At 35.2% G+C, this 24,447-nt stretch overlaps 1 protein-coding gene across 2 annotated transcripts in view; it reads right to left on the bottom strand.

Annotated features, from left to right (window-relative positions):
• Positions 1-24,447, bottom strand: part of SGPP2 (sphingosine-1-phosphate phosphatase 2) — a 125,148-nt gene that overhangs the window by 71,559 nt on the left and 29,142 nt on the right. For both annotated transcript variants that reach the window (XM_074298623.1, XM_074298624.1), the window contains exon 2: positions 8,034-8,204. In XM_074298623.1, coding sequence (XP_074154724.1) covers positions 8,034-8,204 — 171 coding nt within the window. The remainder of the gene's footprint in view (positions 1-8,033; positions 8,205-24,447) is intronic.

Raw genomic sequence — 24,447 nt, forward strand, 5'->3', positions numbered from 1 at the left:
GAAGAAAATGATTTATAAATTTTAAAGAACTATATAAATGTAACGTAGTATTATCTATAGTGAGGGGGTGCCATAGTGCACAGAGCAACAGACCTGGAGTCCAAATCCAACCTCACTTACTGGCTATGTGACCCTGAGCAAATCACTTAATTTTGCCTCAGTTTCCTCATTTGCAAAATGAGCTGGAGAAGGAAATGGCAAACCACTCTAGTATCTCTTCAAGAAAAACCCAAATGGATTATATCCCAAAGAAATACTAAAGAGCGGAAAGAGACATATATGTGCCAAAATGTTTGTGGCAGCTCTTTTTGTTGTAGCTAGAAACTGGAAGATGAATGGATGTCCATCAGTTGGAGAATGGTTGGGTAAATTGTGGTATATGAAGGTTATGGAATATTATTGCTCGGTAAGAAATGACCAGCAGGAGGAATATAGAGAGGCTTGGAGAGACTTACATCAACTGATGCTGAGTGAAATGAGCAGAACCAGAAGATCACTGTACACTTCAACAACAATGCTGTATGAGGACGTATTCTGATGGAAGTGGAAATCTTCAACATAAAGAAGATCCAACTCACTTCCAGTTGATCAATGATGGACAGAGGTAGCTACACCCAGAGAAGAAACACTGGGAGGGGAATGAAAATTGTTAGCACTAATATCTGTCTGCCCAGGTTGCATGTACCTTCGGAATCTAATGTTTGTTGTGCAACAAGAAAATGATATTCGCACACATGTATTGTACCTAGACTATATTGTAACACATGTAAAATGTATGGTATTGCCTGTCGTCGGGGGGAGGGAATAGAGGGAGGGGGGGCAATTTGGAGGGGTGAATACAAGGGATAATATTATAAAATATATATATATATATAATAAAAAAAAAAAAAAAAAAGAAAAACCCAAATGGGGCCATGAAAAGGACATGACTGATATGACTGAACAACAACAACATAGAGTGCTGAATTCTAACCAGGAAGATCAGAGTTCAAATCTACCCTTGGTCACTTATTAGCTGTATTAACTTCCCCAACTACAAAATAAGGGTACTTACCTCCCTGGGTTGTTGAGGACTAAATTCGATAATATTTACAAAGCACTAATAGGTGCTTAATGGCTATTATTGCTGACTAGTTAGCTAGTAGTAGTAGTAGCATACAATATTATTTTAATCTTATTATTACCGGCAGCAGTAATAGTAGAGATATGAGAGGCAATATGGTTTCGTAAACAGGACACCAGGAGTTAGACATATCCTAATTACAAGCGTCCCTGGGGCCCTTTCATGATCTTTTAATTCTTCTCAAAAGACACCAAATCCCCAAATAGTCAGAATCTTTTAAAGAAGGCTTAACAGACAACCTGAAGAGTTGTTTCCCTTTATTAGAAGGATTTAAACAATGGGTTTTGCATATGATGTTATGCCTGGAAGTTAGATTTTCCTTCCAATAAGATAAATCCAACTTAGTTTCTCAGAGATTTATGGTAACAGTAGCTACCATGCCTTGGGCTATGGTATAGTCAGGTGTCACAAATCCAAAACTATGAGTTGGGCCTCAAGAGGAATTATGTGGGCTGCTAGAACACGCAAGCACTCAAAGAAATAGTCAGTGAGTTGGGGTATCTTTCCGTCCCTCTGGGGTCCTCTTCATTGTACCATTTGAGCACCAAATGACAAGCTAATGAACCAAGAGATATAAAGAAGTTAGCAGAAACGCGGCAAGTAACAGCTTGCCATCTGGTTAGGGGCCCATGCAATTTCCCAGAATAGATGTGTTACTTAACTTACTTAATAACGCGTCCTATACATGGCCAAACTGAAGCCCCCCATGTACTCTCCCAAACAAGTCTATCCTGTCTACACAAATCAAGCTCTGCTATTTTCCATGGTTATTGGACCACTAGGTGGAGTTAGCCAAGGCAATTGATCCCCACTTTTTTCTTCCTTCATTGCTAATAGCGTAAGAATCACAGATTACCTTACAGCACAACCCAGACAGCAGCTACTCACTGTAACAGAATACATTATGAAACCTACTTTCATTCATTCATTCATGGATTCATTAACTCAGTGAATGATGAATTTATTATGAAAGTATTTCAATTCTGGTGGATGTGGCTCTCTCCAACAATGAGAGGAGCCAAATCAGTTCCAATAGAGCAGGAATGAACTGAACCAGCCACACCCAGGGAAAGAACTCTGGGAGATGACTATGAACCACTACATAGAATTCCCAAATCCCTCTGTTTCTGTCTGCCTACATTTTTTATTTCCTTCACAGGCTAATTGTATACTGTTTCAAAGTCTGATTCCTTTTGTACAGCAAAACAATTGTTTGGACATGTATACATATATTGTATTTAATTTATTCTTTAACATATTTAACATGTGTTTGGTTAACCTGCCATCTGAGGGAAGGGGTGGGGGGAAGGAGGGGAAAAGTAGAAACAAAAGGTTTTTGCAATTGTCAGTGCTGGAAAATTACCTGTGCATAAAATTTTTGTAAAAATAAAATTTAATTAATTATTTATTTTTTAAAAAGAAAAAAAAAAGTATTTATTAGGTTCTTACTATATGCAAAGTAGTGTGCATGTAGTGCTGGGAAACAAACAGAAAACCAATACCATCCCTTCTCTCTAGCTGCTCATATTCTAATAGGAAAAATAAATAGAGATTTCAACTGTAAGTCAGATGGAGAGATCCTAAGGTCTATAGGGTACACTGGTATTATAGACATGACTCTAAAAGCAAACACCCTCTTAGTTTAAGTTTAGGAAGGTTTCTTTGCCCTAATACAACCATGGGAGAATGGCACTTAGCTGCCATTTAAAAGCATGTCAGTATTCATTGAGGGCCTGACTGAGGCAGAGTTGGTGATCTATGGACGGTTGCCATTACTTGGTAGCTTTGGGCTGTCTCAACTGTATTCTGATGAGATGCAGTAGTCAAAGCGGTAGCAGTGGCTTGACTTGCTGACCCGTATCACCTCCTAACTGTCCCTCAGAGTGCCTTGCTGCTTCAGAATCTGGGAAGCCAGGAAATAGTTTATTCTGGTACATACATCAAGCTGCAGGGATACAAAGAAGAGAACTCAGCTGGCATTCACAGTAGTTACAGTGTTCTGCAGTGCTGATGAAGCCAAGGTCAGTGGTTCAAGTCAATCAGATTTTGGCAAAGAACAACTTCATTCTATAGCTATAGAATATAACCCCTGATGTGAACCAGCTGACAGACAGGTGAATTAATCAAAATCAATCATTATTTCTGGAGGAAAAAAACAATAACAATCAAATCATAGGTCTTTATGGTAGGTCCAAAAATCTATCATTTTTTTCCTTCATGGGCTAAAGAATCCTTTCTGCCAAGTGGCCCTCAAAAAAACAAAAACAACAAAAAAAAACCAAACACACACTCTCTGTGTGTCTGTTTGTCTCTTTCTTCTTCCTTCTCCTCCCTCCCTCCTTCCTTCTCTCTCCTTTTCTCTACCTCCCCCTCTCCTTCTTTCTCTCTCTCGCCTTCTTCTTTCTGTCCCTCTCCTCCCTTCTCTCCCTTTCTCTTTCTTTCTTTTTCCTTCTTTTCCCTCTTCCCCTCCCTTCTGTCTCCCTCTCTTCCCTCTTTCTCCTTCCTTCCTCCCTCCCCTTTCTCACGCTCTCTATTTCTCTCTGTCTCTCTTCCTCTATCTCTCTGTTTGTGATGTGTGTCTATGTGTACATGCATATACACATAATTTCTAGATGTATGTGTCCACAGCGCATACATATGCTGGGTACCATATAGAAATGCAGAAGTAGTCCTGGCCTTTTGAGAGGCTGACACACTTAAGGCTTCCAATTTTCTTCCTGCCCTAGATGGGGAAACTGGTTGTTCTAGTGACTCATCTTTAGCTTCTGCTGATTTGTCAGGGTTACCATGATGGGCATAACCTGTTATTTCCTAATGAGTTGGTTACGGTCAGGGAAATATGGAGGCAAGTTCTTAGTATTACCAGTAAATTGTTATACATCACTACCATTTTTAAAGGCACAGAAAAATTTAAAGGAGGTGAAAGTGCAGGAGATACTAGCTGGCAATTTTACTTTTCCATCTGAAAGCAATGCTTGGCATTTGCCCATGATTCTACAAGAAGCTGAGAAGGAAGAAGAACTTAAAGGAGATACTATCTGGAACATTTGACTATTGCAACATTTTGTGCTCTTACAGAATAACTGCTATGTTTTTGTTCCAAGATTGCCTTCACAATATCTTATGGGAACAAAGAAAATAGAAAAGATACTTTTAATTTTATAAATCTTTATTTTTGCTTTTGATTCTAAAGTATCATAAATATAGACTATTAAAGTTCCATTCCCCATATTCCACCAAAAAAAAATTCTAGGTCATATTAGTAAAAATCCTCTGCCCATGTAGGGGAAAGGGATAAGAGAACCTCTCATAAACCCTAAGCTGGCCAAGCCTCTAAGAGGCAAAGAGCTCCAGATTAAATCCACAGTATATCTCCAAGTCACAAAAGGAACCAGATTATCAATTTGGCACATTCAATAAAATCAGTGAAAATTCTGGGGATCATTTTTCAAAGTCTGAATATCAATGGGAAAGAAACCTGGGGATCCACAGTCCCCTTCCTCCCTGAATCCTGCATGTATCCCCCAGTTTTAAACAAAAGGTACATTTCTTCCTTGGGAGTCATTGCTCCAGCAGGGGTCACTGTTCCATAGTCATATCAAGGCTACTTAAAAAAAGGGTATCCTGAAGTTTAAGTCATACTGATGGAGATAGGACTCAGTTTAGTTTTCTGAGGATTTTTTCATTGTGCTTTGAGCAGAGAGTAGCAAGCGTGGCAGAAAGAGATGGGAAAAAAGACAATCTTTGGTGCAATGGCAGAAACAGAGAGTAATGGCAATTGAAAGTTCATATTTCTATAGGGTCTAGAATCGTGGAATTTTTAAATTGAAAGGAGCTTTAGAGATCATCTAGACGGGTGATAGAGAGGGAATCACAACTTCTCTCCCAGTACAATTCCCAACCCCTCCCCCCAGCCACCCCCCTCCACAAAAGGAAGCTAAAGTCATTCCTTCCCCCTGAAGTCTTTAGATAAGCTAATGGACATTTATGTCCATCACTTAAAAAAATATTAAATAAGTAGTTATGCATACATGAAGATACAATCAGGGTTTTTTTAAGAGTCTTGAGAAAGGATCATAAATATGCTGTTTTCTATTTACAATTTTTTTTAAAGATATAAATGTCAGGGGGAGTTAGATAATTCAGTGGATAGAGTACTAACCTGAAGGAAGAAGTCAGGAGGACCTGAGTTCAAATTAACACGTACTAGCTGTATGACTTTAGGCAAGTCACTTAATCCCAATTGCCTCACCAAAAAAAAATATATTTTTTTTTAAAGTTGCAAATAGGAATCAAGGATATAGGGAAACTGAACCTGTGATTTTAATTGTATAGAGAACTAATGTGAGGAAACTGTTTCTATTGTTTATATGGATTAGCACCACCTCTGCTTTGTTGCTGCAATATTCCCTGATTAAAATGTAATCATTAAAATTACATCTTTTTTTTTTTTTTTAATGTTGTTGTTGAGTCATTTCAGTCTTGTCCAACTCTTTATGACCTTCTTAGGCGTTTCTAGTATCAGAGATACTGGAGTGTTTGCCAATTCCTTCTCAAATTATTTGTATAGATAAGGAAACTGATGGAAATAGGGTGAAGTGACTGGTTCTGTCTGAGGTCACATTTGACCTCAGGAAAATGAGTCTTCTTGACTCCAGCAGGCCTGGCACTATATCCACTGTTCCATCTACCTGCCCCAGTGTAGTCTTACTAAGTCCACTTGAGTGAGTACTATATAGCACTTGAGAAATAGAAAGGCATATGGCCTCAAAGCCATGACCTGGGTTCTAGACCGTCCTAACACATGAAATTCCAACACATAGTCATCATAGCTGAACTTCTAAGATCAGATTTTGTTGTTGTGGGGGTCTCTTAAAGTGATGTTATTTAAAATGAAAGCTCCTCCATTCTATCTCCATGATAAAGTCATAGAATTGTAGTATTTTCAGCTGAAAAGAGATCGGAGAGATCATCCAGTCCAAATGTCTCCTTTTGACACATTCCTCTTCAGCCACTTCCACTCATGTGTCTCAAGACTTGTTTCACCATGCTGCAACTCTGGAAGTTCACTTTCTCCCTATGGTTTCTTCATCCTAGAAATTTATCTCATTCCTATGGCCCTCTCCTTTAATTGGTTAGTTCCTACCTATCATTTTAAAGAAAGTACTAATCAATTCTTTCATTCCTTAGTGAGCTTTCCAGACTTTTTCCACTTTACCACTTTTTCTGCCTTTGTTCTTTCTTCCTTCCCTCCATCCAGCTTTCTTTTATGTATTTTTTCCTCACTAGAATACAAGCTTCTTGAGGGCAGAGGTTATCTTTTTGCTTGTATTTATGGGACTTTACATAGTAATTGGCACTCAATCACTTCATTACTGTTTGTTGAATTAACTTGACACATTGTGCTGCGTTTTGTTATTGGACATGCAGGAGAATCAGTCTTGTTCTTTTGAGGGGCTGACACTCTAAAATGTCCTTCTGTTTATTCTAGATGGGGGGAGCCACTGGCTCTAGTTGTTCTAATTTGCTTTTTGCTAGTTGGTCAGGGTCATCAAGATAAGCAGAGTCTGCAGCTTTCCACTGAACTGATTAAAGGTCAGGGATTAGAAGAAAGTTCATAGTAGTCTGAATTTAGAACAGGAGGAGATTTATGAAGACAATCCCTTCATTTTACAGATAAGGAAACTAAAATTAAGAGAAGACAAGGTCCCCCAGGCAGTAAAATGGGAGAACCAGGATCTAAACTAGAACATTGGATTCCCAAAACACGCTGTCCATAGTACCAGATTGTCTCCCATGCTGAATATAAGCATAGTAAGTCTATAAGTTTGCTTACTTTACATAATAAATTTTCCTTAAAATTTGCATGCCAGTTGAATTTTGATGAAAGAAATAGAAGAACTCACTAGTTAAAAGAATACTATCTTTTGTAAAATGAAGAATAATCAAACTAAGTTCAGATTTTGGTATTGTGGGGGTCTCTTAAAGTAATATAATTTAAAATGAAAGCTTTTCCATTCTATCTCCATGATTAAGTCATAGAAATGCAATATTTTCAGCTGGAAAGAGATCTTTCAGACCATGTAGTCCAAATGTCTCATTTTGACAAATAAAGCAACTAACTTCCCCAAGAAAGTATAGTTGGGTATTAGCAAAACCTGAATCTTTTGCCCTCCAGTCCAGAGGTCTCAATCTTGTGCTTTTCAGCTAATTCCTTACTTATTGTCAAGGGTTTTGAATCCTTCCTGTTATCAGTCAAGTCTTTTTGGTCTTAAAAACCCTCTTCACTCTTCAACTGTTAGAGCTGTTCAGTGTCCTATACCCTTCTCTTGAATGGACTAATCATGTATCCAATTCTATTCTCATGAAAAAGCTAAGCCTAGGAAAAACTCACATAATATCAAGTCACATAGTGCCCTAAGTGAAACTGATCTAAAAGGGTCCTTAAGCAAATCCCACGCTGTAATTAAACTTTTCTCTGTCTTTCAGTGTGAAAGCCTCTCTAAGGAAGGAGAAACACACCCTGTTCTTCTTGGTATTCCCCATGGGTCCCAACGCATGGAGGACATTTGATATTTGTTGGATGAATTAAAGATACTAACAAGATAAAACTAATTTTTAAAACTAATTGGAACCAATGGAGTGAAAAAAATCTTATCACTCATTAGTGCAGACAGAAAATAGTCAATTTGTCTTTTCTAGCCACACCTCCACTCTCTTGTTCTAATATGTTCATACATTAGTAAGCACAGGTTATTCAACAATAAAAATTAATGATAGAAACATACTAAATTGAATTTTTGAAATTCTCATTTCTTTTTCCAGAGAAAACTAGAGAAGAACCATTAGCTTAGTGTCCCAGGAAACAACTGGGATGATAAAAACAATAGATTATAAGGATAATACTTACAACCCATATAATTATCAATCTTCTCGTCACATAAGGGTCAATATTCCAGTGGGTGAATGGAAGGAAGGTGATATAAAAAATTTCTTCACCCAAAGCAGCTGAAAACTTGAATAGATAGTAGTAGAAATAATTCTTCACAATGTACTTCTGGGTGTACTTCTGGGCATAAGGCTGAAAAACAATGTTTGAAAAAGTTCATGTGAGTTCACTGGGGAAATTATTTAATAGCATGTTTTCCATGACATTGTCTAAAGTAAAAAAACCTGGGTTACCATGACTCTGTCTTCTCAGAAGATACTAAAGAGGCATTGGTAAGGTTTTGTTATTATAGTATCATCATTATTAATTACCACCATCATTATTTATCAAATACCATTCATCTACATAGAAAGTGTTTTTGTTTATGAGATTAAATAAGCAGATAAAAAAGGAAATACTATAACGACTCAAAAACTGAAGAAAATTTGAGATACTGGTACCATCTGAGAAAGGAAATGTAATGGATTTAAGATCTCATTTTTGTGTTATGTTATGTTATGAGATATTACATTAGAGACTAGGAATTATATTGCTTTGTAATACCTGAAGAGTCACTTCCCTTTCTATGTCAATTCATCCAACCTTAAAATGAGTAAAGTCCCTCAGACTTCTTATAAGAAAGGATGATTAAAAGTACATGTGATGAAAATGCTAAAAAGACTTACAAAACTACTTTATTTTTTCACTTTTGGTTTCTTTCCCTCTTTTCCTAACAGATGACAAATGAAATAGTGAAAAGTTTTCAGAAGAATAAAAAATATATATATTTAGGCTATATAAAAACAAATGGGAAATACCCCTCAGGTATATAAGAAATGAGAAAAGAAAGGCATCAGTTGAATAATAAAACTCCAAAAACAGATTTCTATTCTATCAAAAAATAAGACAAAGTTAACACAAAAAAATATAAAAAACTAAGTTAAATGTACTCATCATTTGTAAGTCCTAATGGTTTTGCATACTTGCTAATACATTATAAATATCATTGGTAATATTCTATTTATTTTATTTTTTCCCAATAGTATTTTATTTATTGAAATATATGCAAAAATAGTTTTCAACATTTACCTTTGCAAAATCTTGTGTTCCAAAGTTTTCTTCCTTCCCTCTCTCCTCCACCCTCCCCAAGTCAGCTAGCAATTTGATATAGGTTAAATATGTGCAATTCTTCTACATATATCTCCATATTTATCAGGCTACACAAGAAAAATCAGATCAAAAATTTTAAAAAACATGAAAAAAAAAAGCCAAGCAAGCAATAACAGCAATAAGGTGAAAATACTATCGTGTTATTTCTTTTTAGAAGTGTGTGTTTGTCTGTTTATGTATCATAGCAGATATGATAAGGTACCCAAAATCAGAAAAGGAGTAAGATTATACATCTTTGTAAATATAAATTTGGAATTATTGACCTAAAACTTTTACTTCCATACCAGAAAAATAATCACTAATCAATCAATCAACATGTATTTATTTATTAAGTTCTTTCTATGTCCAGGCAAAGTGCTAGACACAAGAGACACAAAAACAAAGCATTTCGTGTCCTAAAAAGTTTATATTTTGAGAATGAGGAAGAGATAACATGCACATATATAGTTATAAAGTAGATAAAAGATGATGGAGGAGGGGAGGTATTAACAGGAGTAAAGGGAGTGTGATCAGGAAAGTTCCCTTGCAGAAGGTTGCACTTGGGTTAAGCTTTGAAGAAACTTAGGAAATTCTGAAAGGCAGAGGTAAGGAATCATGCATGGGGACAGGAAATGGAGTGCCATATTGTTATTTATTTTTCCTTTTTTAAGATGACCAATAACAACACAAGAATGGTCTCATTGAACTGTGGGGAGTAATGTGAAATACTGCTAGAAAGATGGATTGAGACCAAGTTGGGAAAGACTTTAAATGCAAACAGCGGCATTACCTATTACCCTAGCTGAGAACCACTGGAGTTTATGGACAAGGGAAATGACATAGCCAGATTTATACTTTAGGAATATTGCTTTGGCAGATTTATAGAGAACGGACTGGAAAAAAAGACATATTTGAGACAGAGAGTTATCTAAGAGATTATTGCAATAATTTAGGCAGGAGTTGATGAGAATCTGATACAAGGTGGCGGCCATATAACTGGAGAAAATAAGAGGAATGTGAAAAAACATCATGGAGGCAGAAATGATAAGATATGTGTAACTAATTAAATATTCAGGCTAATTGGAAAGGAAGAATTGATAATAATACAAAAGGCTTTGAACCTGTATGACTAGAGGGATGGTAGAGCCCTCAGTAAAATTACAGAATTTCAGAAGTAAGCGGAGTTTTGGTAGAAAGATAATAATCTTCATTTTTAGATGTCTGTAGGACAACCAGTTTAAGATTTACAATGAGTAATTGTTTATATGTGATTAGAACTAGAACATGTAGTTTTGGGAATTATATGTATAGGGATTATAATTAAATCCATGGGAAATGATAATGTTACCAAATGAGAAAATGTAAATGGATAAAAAAAATGGATAAAAAAATATAAATGGGGTATACCTACCATTATCATAAATCATAAAATGCAAATATCTGGGAGAAACTAGATAACTGGACCTTGCTTGATATTAAACAAGGTATAATAAAGCTATGGTGTTACCATAATCTAATCTTTATGACAGAGTAATATTCATTTGATAGAGAGAAAGTAATGCATTCTAATAATATTAAGCAGATTACAAGAGGGTTTTATTTCTGTCCTCTAAGGCCTGATTGTAAATATTTGGAAAAATACTTTCTCAATCATTATTCCCTAGTTTAATCTATATTGAAGATAAACAAAATTACAAAACTATTTATTGTAACTTCCTAAAATTATATTGGTAAATAAGATGTATTTTTTTAGTAAACAATTTGATTTATTTTAATTTTCCTTTCATTTCTCTTGTCACCGAGCCAAAACGTTTGACTTCTCATTAGAATAATATTTAAAGATATAGAAATGTTATAAAATGTGTAATGATAAAAAAAAAAAAAGGGAAAATATTCAGCATAATTATCAGTCCTCTCATTCATTTCCTATGCTTGGATTAAAGATGTGAATAAGAGACTTTAAAAAAGATCAGACATCTCACTTTACTTTTAATAACATCAAAAAAGATTTATGCATGATTTTTCAACTGATAAATACTACCTCACTGGCATTTGATTTTTGAAAGATTTGTTTAGAAACGAGTTTGGTTTATTGTCTGATTCTGAGTGTTTTATCTTTAAACATTAAGGAACTTGTTTCATCAGACAAAATATTTAAAATTATGATAACTCACCAAGATCTTGACAAACACTTCACAATAAATTGACCTTATGCCTAAGGACAAAACCATAAAATAACTCTGTTCTTTTCAGACAAAAACTGGATTCTGCTTTATTTTTATTATCTAGTATTGACAAATTTGAAGTACTTAATTCATGCAGATTTTGCTAACTAAACCAAGCAAAGTCAAGTGTTTGCTAATATATATGGAATAATTAATTAATAATTAATAATATCATAATAATAAAAGAAGAGTTAGGCCCAGAATGAAAAAGAAGATGGATAACAGACTGGATTGCCTTTAGAAAACTGTGAACTTCTTTCAATGACCACAAATGTCTTCTCAAATGAAAGGTCTATTTTAAATTAATCTATTAGTATTGTTGTATGGTTGTAAGTCATCCAAAGAGTTATAAAGTCTTCACAGTATTAAAAAGGAATTATCACTCAGAGGACCATATGGTAGGGCTAAGCAGGCCACAACTCATTACAAAAGAGGACCAGAATTAAGGACGACCTCAAATAAATGTATGGAGAAAAAAAAAAAAAGAGAGAGAGAGAAATAGAAACATGAGGGGCTAGTCATATGGCCAGAGGGAAGAATAAAGAATGGCTATCCCTTAGTACTACACTAGCATCTTTTTAATGTTAAGACAAAGTGATGAAGCCCTCACTGCCCTCCTATTCTAGTACATTGAGTGAACTCATGGGAGGGCACCGACAAGAATTACCTAAATTGGCAGGCTCAAATAAGTATTTTGGGAGAGATTATGAGATCACAGATCTATCTGACTAATCCAAAACACTGACACTTATATTTTTTCCTCATCAATTTTAAAGTTTACTTTTCATTAGAATACATGTTGATCAAATATCACCTAAGTGAATACTTAAATACAAGAATGTTTAAAATGAAGTGACTATGAGATACTCCTTAAAAACAAATATCTACAATCCCTGCTTCCATTGTTACCTGATTAGCAAGAGATGTAAAATATTCCTACCTTAGTACATAATCAGTCATCTTCAACCCAGGATGTGAAGGCTTGTCCAATATCTTTCTCCCACCTATCTTTTTTTTTTTTTTTTTTTTTTTTTTTTTTTGCTGAGACAATTGAGGTTAAGTGACTTACCCAGGGTCATACAGCCAGGAAGTGTTAAGTATCTGAGACCAGATTTGACCTCAGGTTCTCCTGACTTCAGGGCTGGTATTCTATTCACTTCACCAACTAGCTGCCCCATCCCCACCCCCAATATCTTTTAAAAGCTAGATGGCATAGTAGATAGAGTATCAGATAGTGTCAAGAAGACCCAGCCTCAGACACAACAGTTTTGTGACTTCAGGCAAATCATTTAACTCCTGTCTGCCTTATCTTTATAATGGAGATAATAATAACACCTGCCTCACAGGGTTCTTTTGAGGACAAAATGAGATAATATTTGAAATTATTTTACAAATCTTAAGTGATAGTTATAAAAACCAATTTATAGATTTAATGAAACAAAAATTTTTGGAAGCAAACATTTTCAAGATCAATAAAAATTTGCAATGTAATGGCATCTAGTAACCATAATTAACCAATCCTTAGTGCCATGGATAAGAAAGGTCCAATATTTTCCTCCCTGCCCCCCTTTCCTTCTTTCTTTCCCTGATTTTATTCACTAACTGTATAATCTTCAGAGATTAATGCTTGTAACCTACTTCCCAATACCTTATAAAGAGATGGGCCTATGTTAGCCAAATTCTGATCTCTGGATTTTAGATATGAGAAAGTTTCAAGTCTCATGTCTTTTCTTTGTTGTTCAATAAATACATTTATGAAACTTCAAGAAAAGACCACGTTTCCAAGAGATGAGTGACTCTTGTGCTCATCTCTTAATGACTACAGTCCAATTTAGTATTCAAATTCACTTAAAGATTAAGTTAAGCCCAGATAATAGGACATGTGTGTATGTTTTATATATACATATATATATATATATATATATGTGAGTATTTTGAATTGTTTTTTCAATCAGAACTATGGAGGAATATTTATATGTTTTTGTGATTTTGATATGGAAAAACTACTCTCAGTTTCTATTCTCTTGGATTTTGCTTTACTGGTATACTTAATAAGAAATGATCACTTAAGTTGGAAAAGATAAAAATATGAAATTAAAGTACATATATTTATATGTTGGCAAAAATGTCATGGCTATATTTGAAAGAGACAGTGATTAAAAAGTACAGAATTCTTTGTCTCTCTAAAACAGAGAATCTGTAAAAAGATTGAGGAATCTTTAAAAAAGAAAATCTTCAATTGTATTTAATTCCTAAAAGCAAAATGCAAGAGTAGACTTAGGGGCTGAGAAGAAAGAGAAAGCAAATATATATTAAGTACATCCAAACTTAAGTAAAATATAATATTTCCTTATCAATGCCTTGTCTAGCAGGTACTAGGAAAGAAACGTACTGGATTGGCCAATTGCCTTTCTTTTAAGTCTACACATAAACAATATATATATATATATATATATATATATATATATATATATATATATATATAAAATATAAAAAATATATATAAAATATATACACATATATTTTAATGTCCTAAGTTCTAAGATTCCTTCCAGCTATAGACTTAACTAGCAAAATTTTCCCACTGAGAAAAGCAGCAAGAATTTGGGGAGAAGAAAAGGCATTGTGATAATCTGGGGTACAACCTAGAAAGGAAGTAGTATATATAGGGGATACCCTCTGGAAGGGTCCAATCACTTCTGGGATTTGAGCTAAACAAGGAAGAAAAGAAATGAGGAGATCAGGATAGTAAGTAGGGCAGGGATATTTAAATGTATAAGATAAAGTCAATAAAATTGTAAAGGAAACCAGTTATATTGAAGTACAGCACTAAAATTTAAACAAAACAAAACAATTTCAGGAACAACAGGTTAAGGATCTAGTCAGAAGCAGCATGGTGTAGAGGATAAAGTATTTTAGACTTTGGTCAGAAAGATCAAGATTCAGTTCCTATTTCTGGCACTCACTACCTATTTCTAAATGGTATTGGTAGAGAGCAGTGCCAGTGAGGCCCTCTTTCCATTGGTGCAATCACAGATCAACCTGTATGTTTTTGGGTAAAGAAGTGGTTCCCACTTAGGACATGTGAACTGCCAGGAGATGCCAAAAGCCTGTCAAGGGGTCATGAGAATATTACAAAAGTAGGAGTGTTGGTGAAAACAACTATGTATTGGATCAGAAACAAATTTTTGACACTAAAAAATGTTGCCAGAGGCTGCAAAAATACTGTAAACATAGAAATGCAGTTTGGTATAGGGGAAAGAACACTGACCCAGGAATTCCAGTCCCTTCTTTGCTAATAAAGTTCCTTTGGAACAAATCATTTCATCCTTCCAGCCCTTGGTTTCCTTCCTTACAAAATCAAGTAGGTTGAACTAAATGAGCTCAAAGGTCCTTTTTACGTTTTACTGGTTATCATTTGGAAGGTAATTCTCCTGTCTTAAAATTTACAAAGCACTTGATAATGTGTTATGATACCATTAGCAGCCAATATCATTATTCCTTTTTTATAGATTTATAATAGGAGCAGATACTGACAAAGGTCAAGTAGATAATACAACTATAGAATATCTTTGTTGAAAACATTCCTCATCACTACCTGACCAACACACAATATATAGAAGTATTAAACATATTAAAAAATGACCTTTTTCTTTATTACTGAACCCTGAAGTTATCTATTATAAATAAACTATGTGAAGCTGGAAGTGATAGATTACATTCTCAGTGACAGAACTGGGATGCCAAAAAGATCTCAGTTTAGAATGATTAGTCAAATACCATAGGATATCATTTAATAAATGTAAAGGTATACACTTGAATTCAAGAAATTAATTGCACAACAGCAAATGAAGAAGCTCTATGGTGAGGGCTTAATAAATATTTATTGACTAATTGATATGGACTGACAATAGCTCATGTAAAGAATTTCTAGCAACTTTGGACATTTTGGACATTCAAGATGTCAACTGTCATTCAAAAAGCTATGAACATCAGCAGCATTAAGAGAAAGTCAAAAGTCTGCTCAAGGGAGGTAATGATAGTTCCACTACACCCTTCCCTGGTTTCTAGACTGAAGATTTTGCTGGTAGAGGAAATTCTTTCTATTAAGGAAGATTTTAGAGAGTTGCAAGTTGAACTGAACCCCTCTAAGGTTTAAACTCTCTAAGAGAGGTGAAGGGCAAGTACACATCAGAAAGAAAACATGAATTCAGAACATACTGACTTGGAGATTCACTCTTGTGAATCTCCTAATGCTAAGGTCTGAAAAGCAATTTATAAACAGTAGCCTTTATGATCCTCCTAAAAATCATGGAGGTAGGGGCTATTATCATCAACATTTTAAAGATGAGGAAACTGAGGCTCAATTCAAATTTATAGCATTTACGAAACAACTACTATGTACCAGAGAATTATTTCAAGCACTCAAATGAAAACAAAATTGAAAGTGTGTTCTGATGTGCAGAGATTAAATTTATTCGTCCCAGGTCACACAGTGTCTCGAGAAGGATTTGAATTGGGGTCTGACTCCAAAAGTCCAGCAGTCTATATTATACCACAGCACAAAAGTACAATAATAGCATTTTTTAAAAAGGTGACGAGACCTAAAGAGTGCAAAGATGTATGAAGACCATAATAAAGCTAGCTCTGACAAGACATAAATGCTCTAGGCCTTAAATTGGGTATAAACACCTTTGTTATGGCCAAACTTCAACAAAACATAGTGAGGGTATGACATTAATTAGCAGTTCAAGACTCGAAAGAAGGCATATTAAAATTGCTTTCTGATGGTGCAATAGACATGTCCCTCCCCAAACTCCTATGCCTATCTGCCAGGTTACTTTTAATTACCAGTCAAAGAAAAAATCCAGATAATAAAGACTTTCCCACCTATGAGGAAAAAGAAATTATGATTACTTAGGAAGTTTAAGAAAGATTGACAGTGTCCCTTGAAGGGGGAAAGAGAAGCCCTGAGAACACGAAAGGGTTTCCTCTTTCATCTGAAAATCCAGATAGAATTACAATTTGGGTGACCTAACTGATGTCTGCACAGTACTTTGGTGATTAAAATTTCAGGATGGCTAGACTGAAGGTCAATAACATAGAAGGACAACTCCTTTGAATAATGGAACCTGAAAGGAAACTGCCTGCCAATCACTTTCATCTGCTTAGTTAGCATTTGCCCAGATTCTTCATTCAGTGTCCAAACAAGAAGAGGCAGTCTCTAGGGGAATTTAACAGGTCTCTCCTATGGTATTTACTATCAGCAGTTAGTTGTAGTCTTTTTACATTGACAGGATTTCTGTTCTCATCAAAAGACATTAGTTCCTCCACTCCTCAAGATGCCTGATTTTGGGACCATCACTTCCCCATTGTCAGGACAAACAAGTACTATTATTAATTATGTCATTTTCCTTATCCCCTAAATATTTTGAGATGGTTTCCAATGGTGGCACAATTCCAATCCAGGACTAGGATCAGCACTCTGAAAAAGACATTTTTTCCTTTTTGTAAATGAATTCTTTTAAGCCACATTCAGACTGAAATATGTAATGAAGAACTGCTTAGGAAGCAATTATTAACTAAATGTATTGGGGGGAAGGCTTAGAAGGGAGACCTTTCTTGATAAGGTGGTGAGTTACTAGTTACTCTTCAAGAACTCAGAAAAAAAGAATCTCTCCCCAGTGAGAGTCTCTTCTAGAAGTACCAAGGGGAATAGCAAGATAGAACAAAGAAGAGAAATGACTCCCAGTTTGGGGAATGGATGGGAGAAGCCAGTTGCCCTTCAAGTTCAAGAAACATCTTAAGAACTTAACTATTTTTCAAAACATTTTGGATTCACTAAAACCAAAAACACATTGAGTCAGACATTCTTCTACTTAACTGTTAAACCCTTGTGTATTCTGGCAGATTTGGGGTGCAGATGTTTCTGATTCATTTATATTAACTTATCAAAATGACATTTTGGAAGAGCAGCATGATGTTCAAGACAGAACCATGTAAGCCTAAGTATTTTAAGCCAGGAAGAGTTTTTCTTTTGTTTGGTTTTTCAATTCTGTTTTGTTTTGTGCCAGCTATACTTGGGAAACTAAGTTCAATTTTCTTCTAAGAGTGGCAGGATGGATCCGCCAATTCATTTTTCTTTAAGAAAATAATATTTAGAGATACAAAAGATGTGGAGTGAAAGTAATTTGCACAAAGAGGGCTTTCTCCCTCTTGATTATTGTTTTGTTCTAAGATTTAAAAACAAAACTCAAAACACACAAAAGCAAAATTGAGGTCTAACTAATTTGCCACTGAAATTAGGAAAACATTGCCCAAATGTTTTCCTAACTTCTATCACTTCTTGAACCTTTTACATTACTTAAGAATGTTTTTTTGTTTGTTTGTTTTTTTAAATTAATTTGATATAGGCACAGATATCTCTGATTTAAAAGTTTTCATTATAGTTAAATTTTACACTTGAAGTAGGTTTGGGGAGGAAAAGGTAAAAAGGCAGGTCCTCCCCTTCTTTCTTAGTCTTCATTCCAATCAATCACTTTTTAAAAAAATCATCATAATTACAACAACAATAAATATTATGCAACACTTTGAGGTTTGCAAAAACCCTTACTCATGGTAATAGTACTATGAGGTAGGTACTATTATTATCCCCATGTTACAGGTGAAAAAACTGAGACTGAGAGAGACTATATGATTAGTCTAGGGCTATACAGCTACAAAATGTCTGAAGTAAGAGTTGAACTCACATTTTCCTGACTCCAGATCTTTCACTTTGCCTACTAGGCCACCTAGGTCTAATTTTTTCTTTTCTCAGAGTTACTGTCACAGTTTGGTGCTAAGTATTAGTGAACAGTGAAAATCAAGAATTGAGGTAGATTCCATATTTTCAAAGTATTTTCTTCTTATTCATAGTGAGGGGGAAAAAAAAAAAACAAAAGCAAAAGTCAGTGGTGCTCTGAAATTCCAAGGTTAAAGGCACTGAAGTGACAGCCTTAGGTTGAATTGTGTTAAAAGAATATTTACCAAAAACTCCTGGCCTTCACCACCCAGAGGTTGATGGGTCAATCTAATTTGCCCATAATTCCTATTTCATATTTGAAATAAAAGCATGAAGTCTTATGAGTTTTCCATGGGCTTTCAATGGGAATGAATTAAACAGACTTGGAGCTTGACTTTGCCATGTGGGATCAGATGATACACTCATTTAGCAAAAAACCACATGAACAAAAACAATTTGATGAAACCCAGAGAATGCAAGCACTTACATGATTTATATGGTGCTATGGGATGAACAACAAGTTCATTGAAAAAAATAGAGGGGCTAGAAGTTGAGAGGGAGCTTTGGATACAGAACTTTTCAGGTATGACAGATGGTAAGCCACTATAGTCCTGTATACTTCAGATTCCTCATCAATAAAATGGACTAAGTCAAGTCCCAAATATTTATTAAGCATCTGTTACATACTGGCTGCCATGTTAAGTGCCAGAAATACAAAGAAAGTTAAAAGACAATTCCTATTCTGGAAGAATTCGCTATCTAATATTAGTAGGCTAATTGTAAATGTACTCAATGCTTTTTTTTTTTAAATATATTTGTCACACTCTCAAAGAAAGGAGAGGGGGGAAAAGAAAGAAAGAAAAGAAAAAATGGAAAGGGAAAACAGTGGTTTGGAAATTTCTTTAGTAATTTCTTTTAAATAGTAGGAGAAAAAAACTACCAAAGATATTCACCATGCCATGATCCAAATGGATTCTATAGATAGTGTCTTGTTTGGGGATAACCAATGTGCCCCCAATTTTGTTCTTACACTGGCTATCACTTATGTATTGCCTTTAGTTTCTTTGGCTTCCTTTAATATTTAGGGATTTGAACTAAATCTTTTCCTCTCTTTTCCTCTCCCATACTGACTTCTGATATTAACTTCCAATTATCACATGTACATCTTGTATGTATATATTCATATATCTCTGCTTCTAGATTATAAGTTCTTCCTTGAGAGTTAAGGACAATATTTTAAATTTTCCTTATATCCCAACATTTACCACAATGCTTGGTACATAATAGGCATTTAATAAATGCTTACTGATTGATCCTAGAATACTATAGAGATACTTCAGTGAGTTTAATAGCCATTCAAGAGAGATGAGGCTAGTAAAAACCAAGTCAATGAAGAGCAGATATTGGCCCAGTTATGATATGCAACTGTATGAGCAGCCCACTGATTTAGTCCATTAGGATATATAGCTTGGATAGTAAGACAATGAGCTGGGCTGAGAATTTTTTTTTTGAGTTATTGAATTTATTTATTTATTTTGTTTTGTTTTTTATTTCATTTTATAATTATAACTATTTTTTGACAGTACATATACATGGGTAATTTTTTACAACATTATCCCTTGCACTTACTTCTGTTCAGATTTTTTCCCTTCCTCCCCCAACCCCCTCCCCCAGATGGCAGGCAGTCTTATACATGTTAAATATATTACAATATATTCTAGATACAGTATATGTGTGTAGAATCGAATTTCTTGTTGCACAGGAAGAATTGGATTCAGAAGGTAAAAATAACAGTTTACACTCATTTCCCAGTGTTCTTTTTCTAGATGTAGCTGATTCTGTCCATCATTGATCAATTGGAATTGGATTAGCTCTTCTCTATGTTGAAGATAACCACTTCCATCAGAATACATCCTCGTATAGTATCATTGTTGAAGTGTACAGCGATCCTCTGGTTCTGTTCGTTTCACTCAGCATCAGTTGATGTAAGTCTCTCCAAGCCTCTCTGTATTCCTCCTGCTGGTCATTTCTTACAGAGCAATAATATTCCATAACATTCATATACCATAATTTATCTAACCATTCTCCAATTGATGGACATCTATTCATCTTCCAGCTTCTAGCCACTATGAAAAGAGCTGCCACAAACATTTTGGCACATACAGGTCCCTTTCCCTTCTTTAGTATTTCTTTGGGATATAAGCCCAGTAGTAGTATGGCTGGGTCAAAGGGTATGCACATTTTGATAACTTTTTGGGCATAATTCCAGATTACTCTCCAGAATGGTTGGATTCTTTCACAACTCCACCAACAATGCATCAGTGTCCCAGGTTTCCCACATGGGCTGAGAATTGAATAGGAAGAGGAGAGTGGAAAGATAGACTATAAGAGTTTTGAGGGCAGGAGCTACTTTGATTTTGTCTTGTATCTCCTGATTCTTGTAGCACTTAATAAGTGCTTGGTTGCTTGGCTGGATTACATTTGGAAAACTACAGAAGTTTCAAGGATCCTAAGCTTTTCTATATAGCAAGAGTCCATCTGTTTTAAACTCTAAAGTTCACTCTGGTGAGGCTATGTGTCTATAAATCAAAGCACAGCATAATCCCAAGGAGTCAGAACTATAAGTGATAATAAAGAGCAATGGAAACAAAAGTGGTAAATGGAGATAGGGGTAGATTCTAAGAATTGAAAGAGCTCTCAAAGCTCACTGATCACACCTAGTGATAAACAGGAATACTCTTTTTATAACTTCCTTATCCATCTTCCATTCATACTACCTTTTAAAAACAGACCCTACTAAATTGTGGAGACTGAAACTATTGCCACAACATTCACCAAGTTCTGCTCTTTCTCGTCACTCAAATCATACTGTACTGATGGAGAATTAACCACATTTCCCACCTGGTAGCTGCTAAAAGGAAACTGTGGTCGTGCCTGAAAGTCAGACATTTTAGAACCCGGTCAAGCAGCCTCATTTTCAGGTGCAGTTTCATGCCTGCTGATGGATTTTGCAAAAACTGAGGCTGGAAGAGGTTTTTTTTTTTTTTTTTAATTTAGAATTTTTTTCCCCACAGTATATATGCATGAGTAATTTTTTTTATAATATTATCCCTTGTATTCATTTTTCCAAATTATCCCCCCCTCCTTCCACTCCCTCCCCCCAATGACAGGCAATCCCATACATTTTACATGTGTTACAATATAACCTAGATACAATATATGTGTGTAAATACCATTTTCTTGTTACACATTAAGTATTAGATTCCAAAGGTATAAGTAACCTGGGTAGATAGACAGTAGTGCTAACAATTTACATTCACTTCCCAGTGTTCCTTCTCTGGGTGTAGCTGATTCTGTCCATCATTGATCAATTGGAAGTGAGTTGGATCTTCTTTATGTTGAAGATATCCACTGGCTAGAAGAGTTTTAATGACTTGCCCAAGATCATCCAGCTAGTGTGTATATGAAGCAGATTCATAGATCTATTTGACTCCAAATCCAACACTATTCACAGTGCCACTTAACTATGAATATCAGAAAATACTGGTTAAGATGAGTATGTACTGATGGGAATAAAATACTTTGAAAAGACAAAAGCATGAAAGAAATAAAATATTCATTACCTTTTAAGGCATGATTTCAAAATAGATGTGCCAGTGTTGTAAAGATGTTTAAGAGTCCCACAAAGCTGAAAAGACTTGCAGCCTTGATGAGGAATGGAAAGAAACCAAATTAAACAATCTGACTAAGGTCATTTAGCTTTCTCAGGAGTTAAGAGGCGCAAGAATCAGGAAGGGCAAAGTAGACTCAGGGCCATTTGGGAAAGGATTCTGAGGCCAGAAGAAAAAGAAAATTGGTTGGAGGATTCATATTACAAATTTGAGAATGGGAGATGCTATCTACACATGTAAAACTAATCTGGCTCGGACCAGGTTGCAATTCTTGAGGACTAAAGGCACTGTGTTACAAAGGCAAGCTTTCAGTGGCCTGCAGATTAAAATCGTTGCTTCAATGTAACCTATCTGTTCTATTGGAGACAAAATATCGGAAAGGGTTAACATTTTCTTTTTACTGTTCTATCTAAACTGAAAAAAAAATAACAGTATAAAATGAAAAATAATTGTGATACACATAAAATGAAGGAGCCTCTCTCAGAAATTCCAAATTAAGAAAGGAATTTGAGAACCAGATTTTAAAAATCCAAAGAAAGACTATTACATGTTGAGATCTGGTAAAGTTTTAAGCAGCATGATTTGGGGGAGAAGGGTTGAAGGGGCGGCTATATAGTTTCTTTTAGCTATAGAGAATCAGACATGATCCCTGGCCCAAAGACACGATACTTTTTAACTTTCCTCTAAAAATTTCCAAGCAATCAGTGCTTATTTTTGGCCTAAATGTTGTATTTTATAAGCAAATATCAATTATTCATTTATTAAGGTCATCTTATCTTTTCATAGCTTCATACATAATAGATACCAAGGATTCATCTTTGCAAAAAAAAAAAAAAAATACAGCATAGAGGAGACTGGTATGAAAGCAACAATTTAGCTTCATATGAGATTTCTTGTATGTCACTTGGTTTCCTTTAAGTAGTACAATAATAAATCACTTGGATTACTATTACAACCTTCTAGAGATGAAAAACAGATAAACTAAGATAAATGCTAATGGTAACTGGGAGATATGAAGGGACAGGGGAAATTGAAATGCATTTAACTATGAAAACTTTTTTTTATTTTTTATTTTTTTCCCCCCACAAGTCCTTGGATTCCTTAAAACTAACAGTTTGCTGACAGGCCCAGAAGGGATAATTTTGCTATTGTCGTCACACACAACCCACATTTTGGCCAGAAAGTCAATATTAGTTCTGTGTCCTTTCGGGAAGCTCTGATTCAGTTTGGAATCACTTTCATTTATCTTGAGCTGCAAGGCTGAGAGATTCAAAATGTAAAATCATTTTTTTCTGAACCATGAACAAGCAGCTGTCACTCTCATGCCCCGGTGTCACAATAGTCATTGCCAATCACCAAGAGTCTTGCCCTTCATGTGTCTTCCCTCTTCATCTGGTCTCATCATGGGAATTCTATAGCCTAGTACTCTATGTGGAGAGGACTACAATGGAAGCCAAGAATTTATTTAGCATATGCTGCAGAAAGGGTGGGGGGGGGGACAGAAGGAAAGAGAGGGGATGAGAGGGGGTTAGGAAAATGGGGGTAAATTCCTAAGCTTCCTAATTCCCACAGAGAATTCTGAAGTTTTCTTGGTAGACTGAGTCAAACTCTTTTTTCTCAATATGTTAGTATTATTTTTACTATTACATCCTCACCAGTTCCAAGTCTCAGCAATATGGGACATTTACAAGTCATTTACAATAATCTGTTTTAATCAGTTTCTTAAAGAACTACTTAAATTGAGGTTAAATCTGAGAATCTCAGGCTAACAATGCCTGTGGAAATTATCTAGCCTGAAGATTTTTAATCCAAGATCCATAAACTCCATAAATTTCAGAAGGTCTGTGAATTTATTTTTTTTAAATTGAGAATTTTATTTTTTTACAGAAAGTTAGGTAGCACAGTGGATCTAGTGCTAGATCTGGAATCAGGAAGGCTTGAGTTCAAATTTAGCCTCAGACACTCAGCAATTGAGTAACCCTGGGAGAGTCATTTTTAATCATTATATCTCATCTGCAAAATGGGGATAAATAATAGCACTTACACCCTAGAATTATTGTAAGAATTAAATGAGATCATAATTTTAAAGTGTTAAGTACAGTATCTAACACCTAAAATTTGTTGTAACTGGCACTTTGTTTTTATATTCAATTTTTTTTTATGTTCAGTTCCAAATGCTCTGCCTTCCCCCTCCTCTACCCATTAAGAAAACAAGAAAAACGAAAGTCATTGCAAATATATAAGCTGTGCAAAACAAATTTCTGGCATTAGCCATGTACTGGAGAAGGAAAAACTGTATTTTAATAGAATTGGTCTCTTTTGTAATGCTATACATTTTATTTTACACATTTAAAAACACCATTTGGAGAGGGGGTCCATAGGTTTCAGCAGGCTGCCAAAGAAATCCATGAAACTAAAAAGGTTAAGGACCCCTAATCTAGCCATACATTTTTATAGATGAGGAATGCCAGCTCAGAAACACAACATGGGAGGAGCAGAAAAAGTATTAGAGTTGGAATCAGGAGACAAGTGGGTTCATGCTCCATGACCATAGGCAAGTACCTCAGTTT

The sequence above is a fragment of the Sminthopsis crassicaudata genome, chromosome 3, assembly GCF_048593235.1.
Source record: "Sminthopsis crassicaudata isolate SCR6 chromosome 3, ASM4859323v1, whole genome shotgun sequence".
NCBI classification, from domain to species: Eukaryota; Metazoa; Chordata; class Mammalia; order Dasyuromorphia; family Dasyuridae; genus Sminthopsis; species Sminthopsis crassicaudata.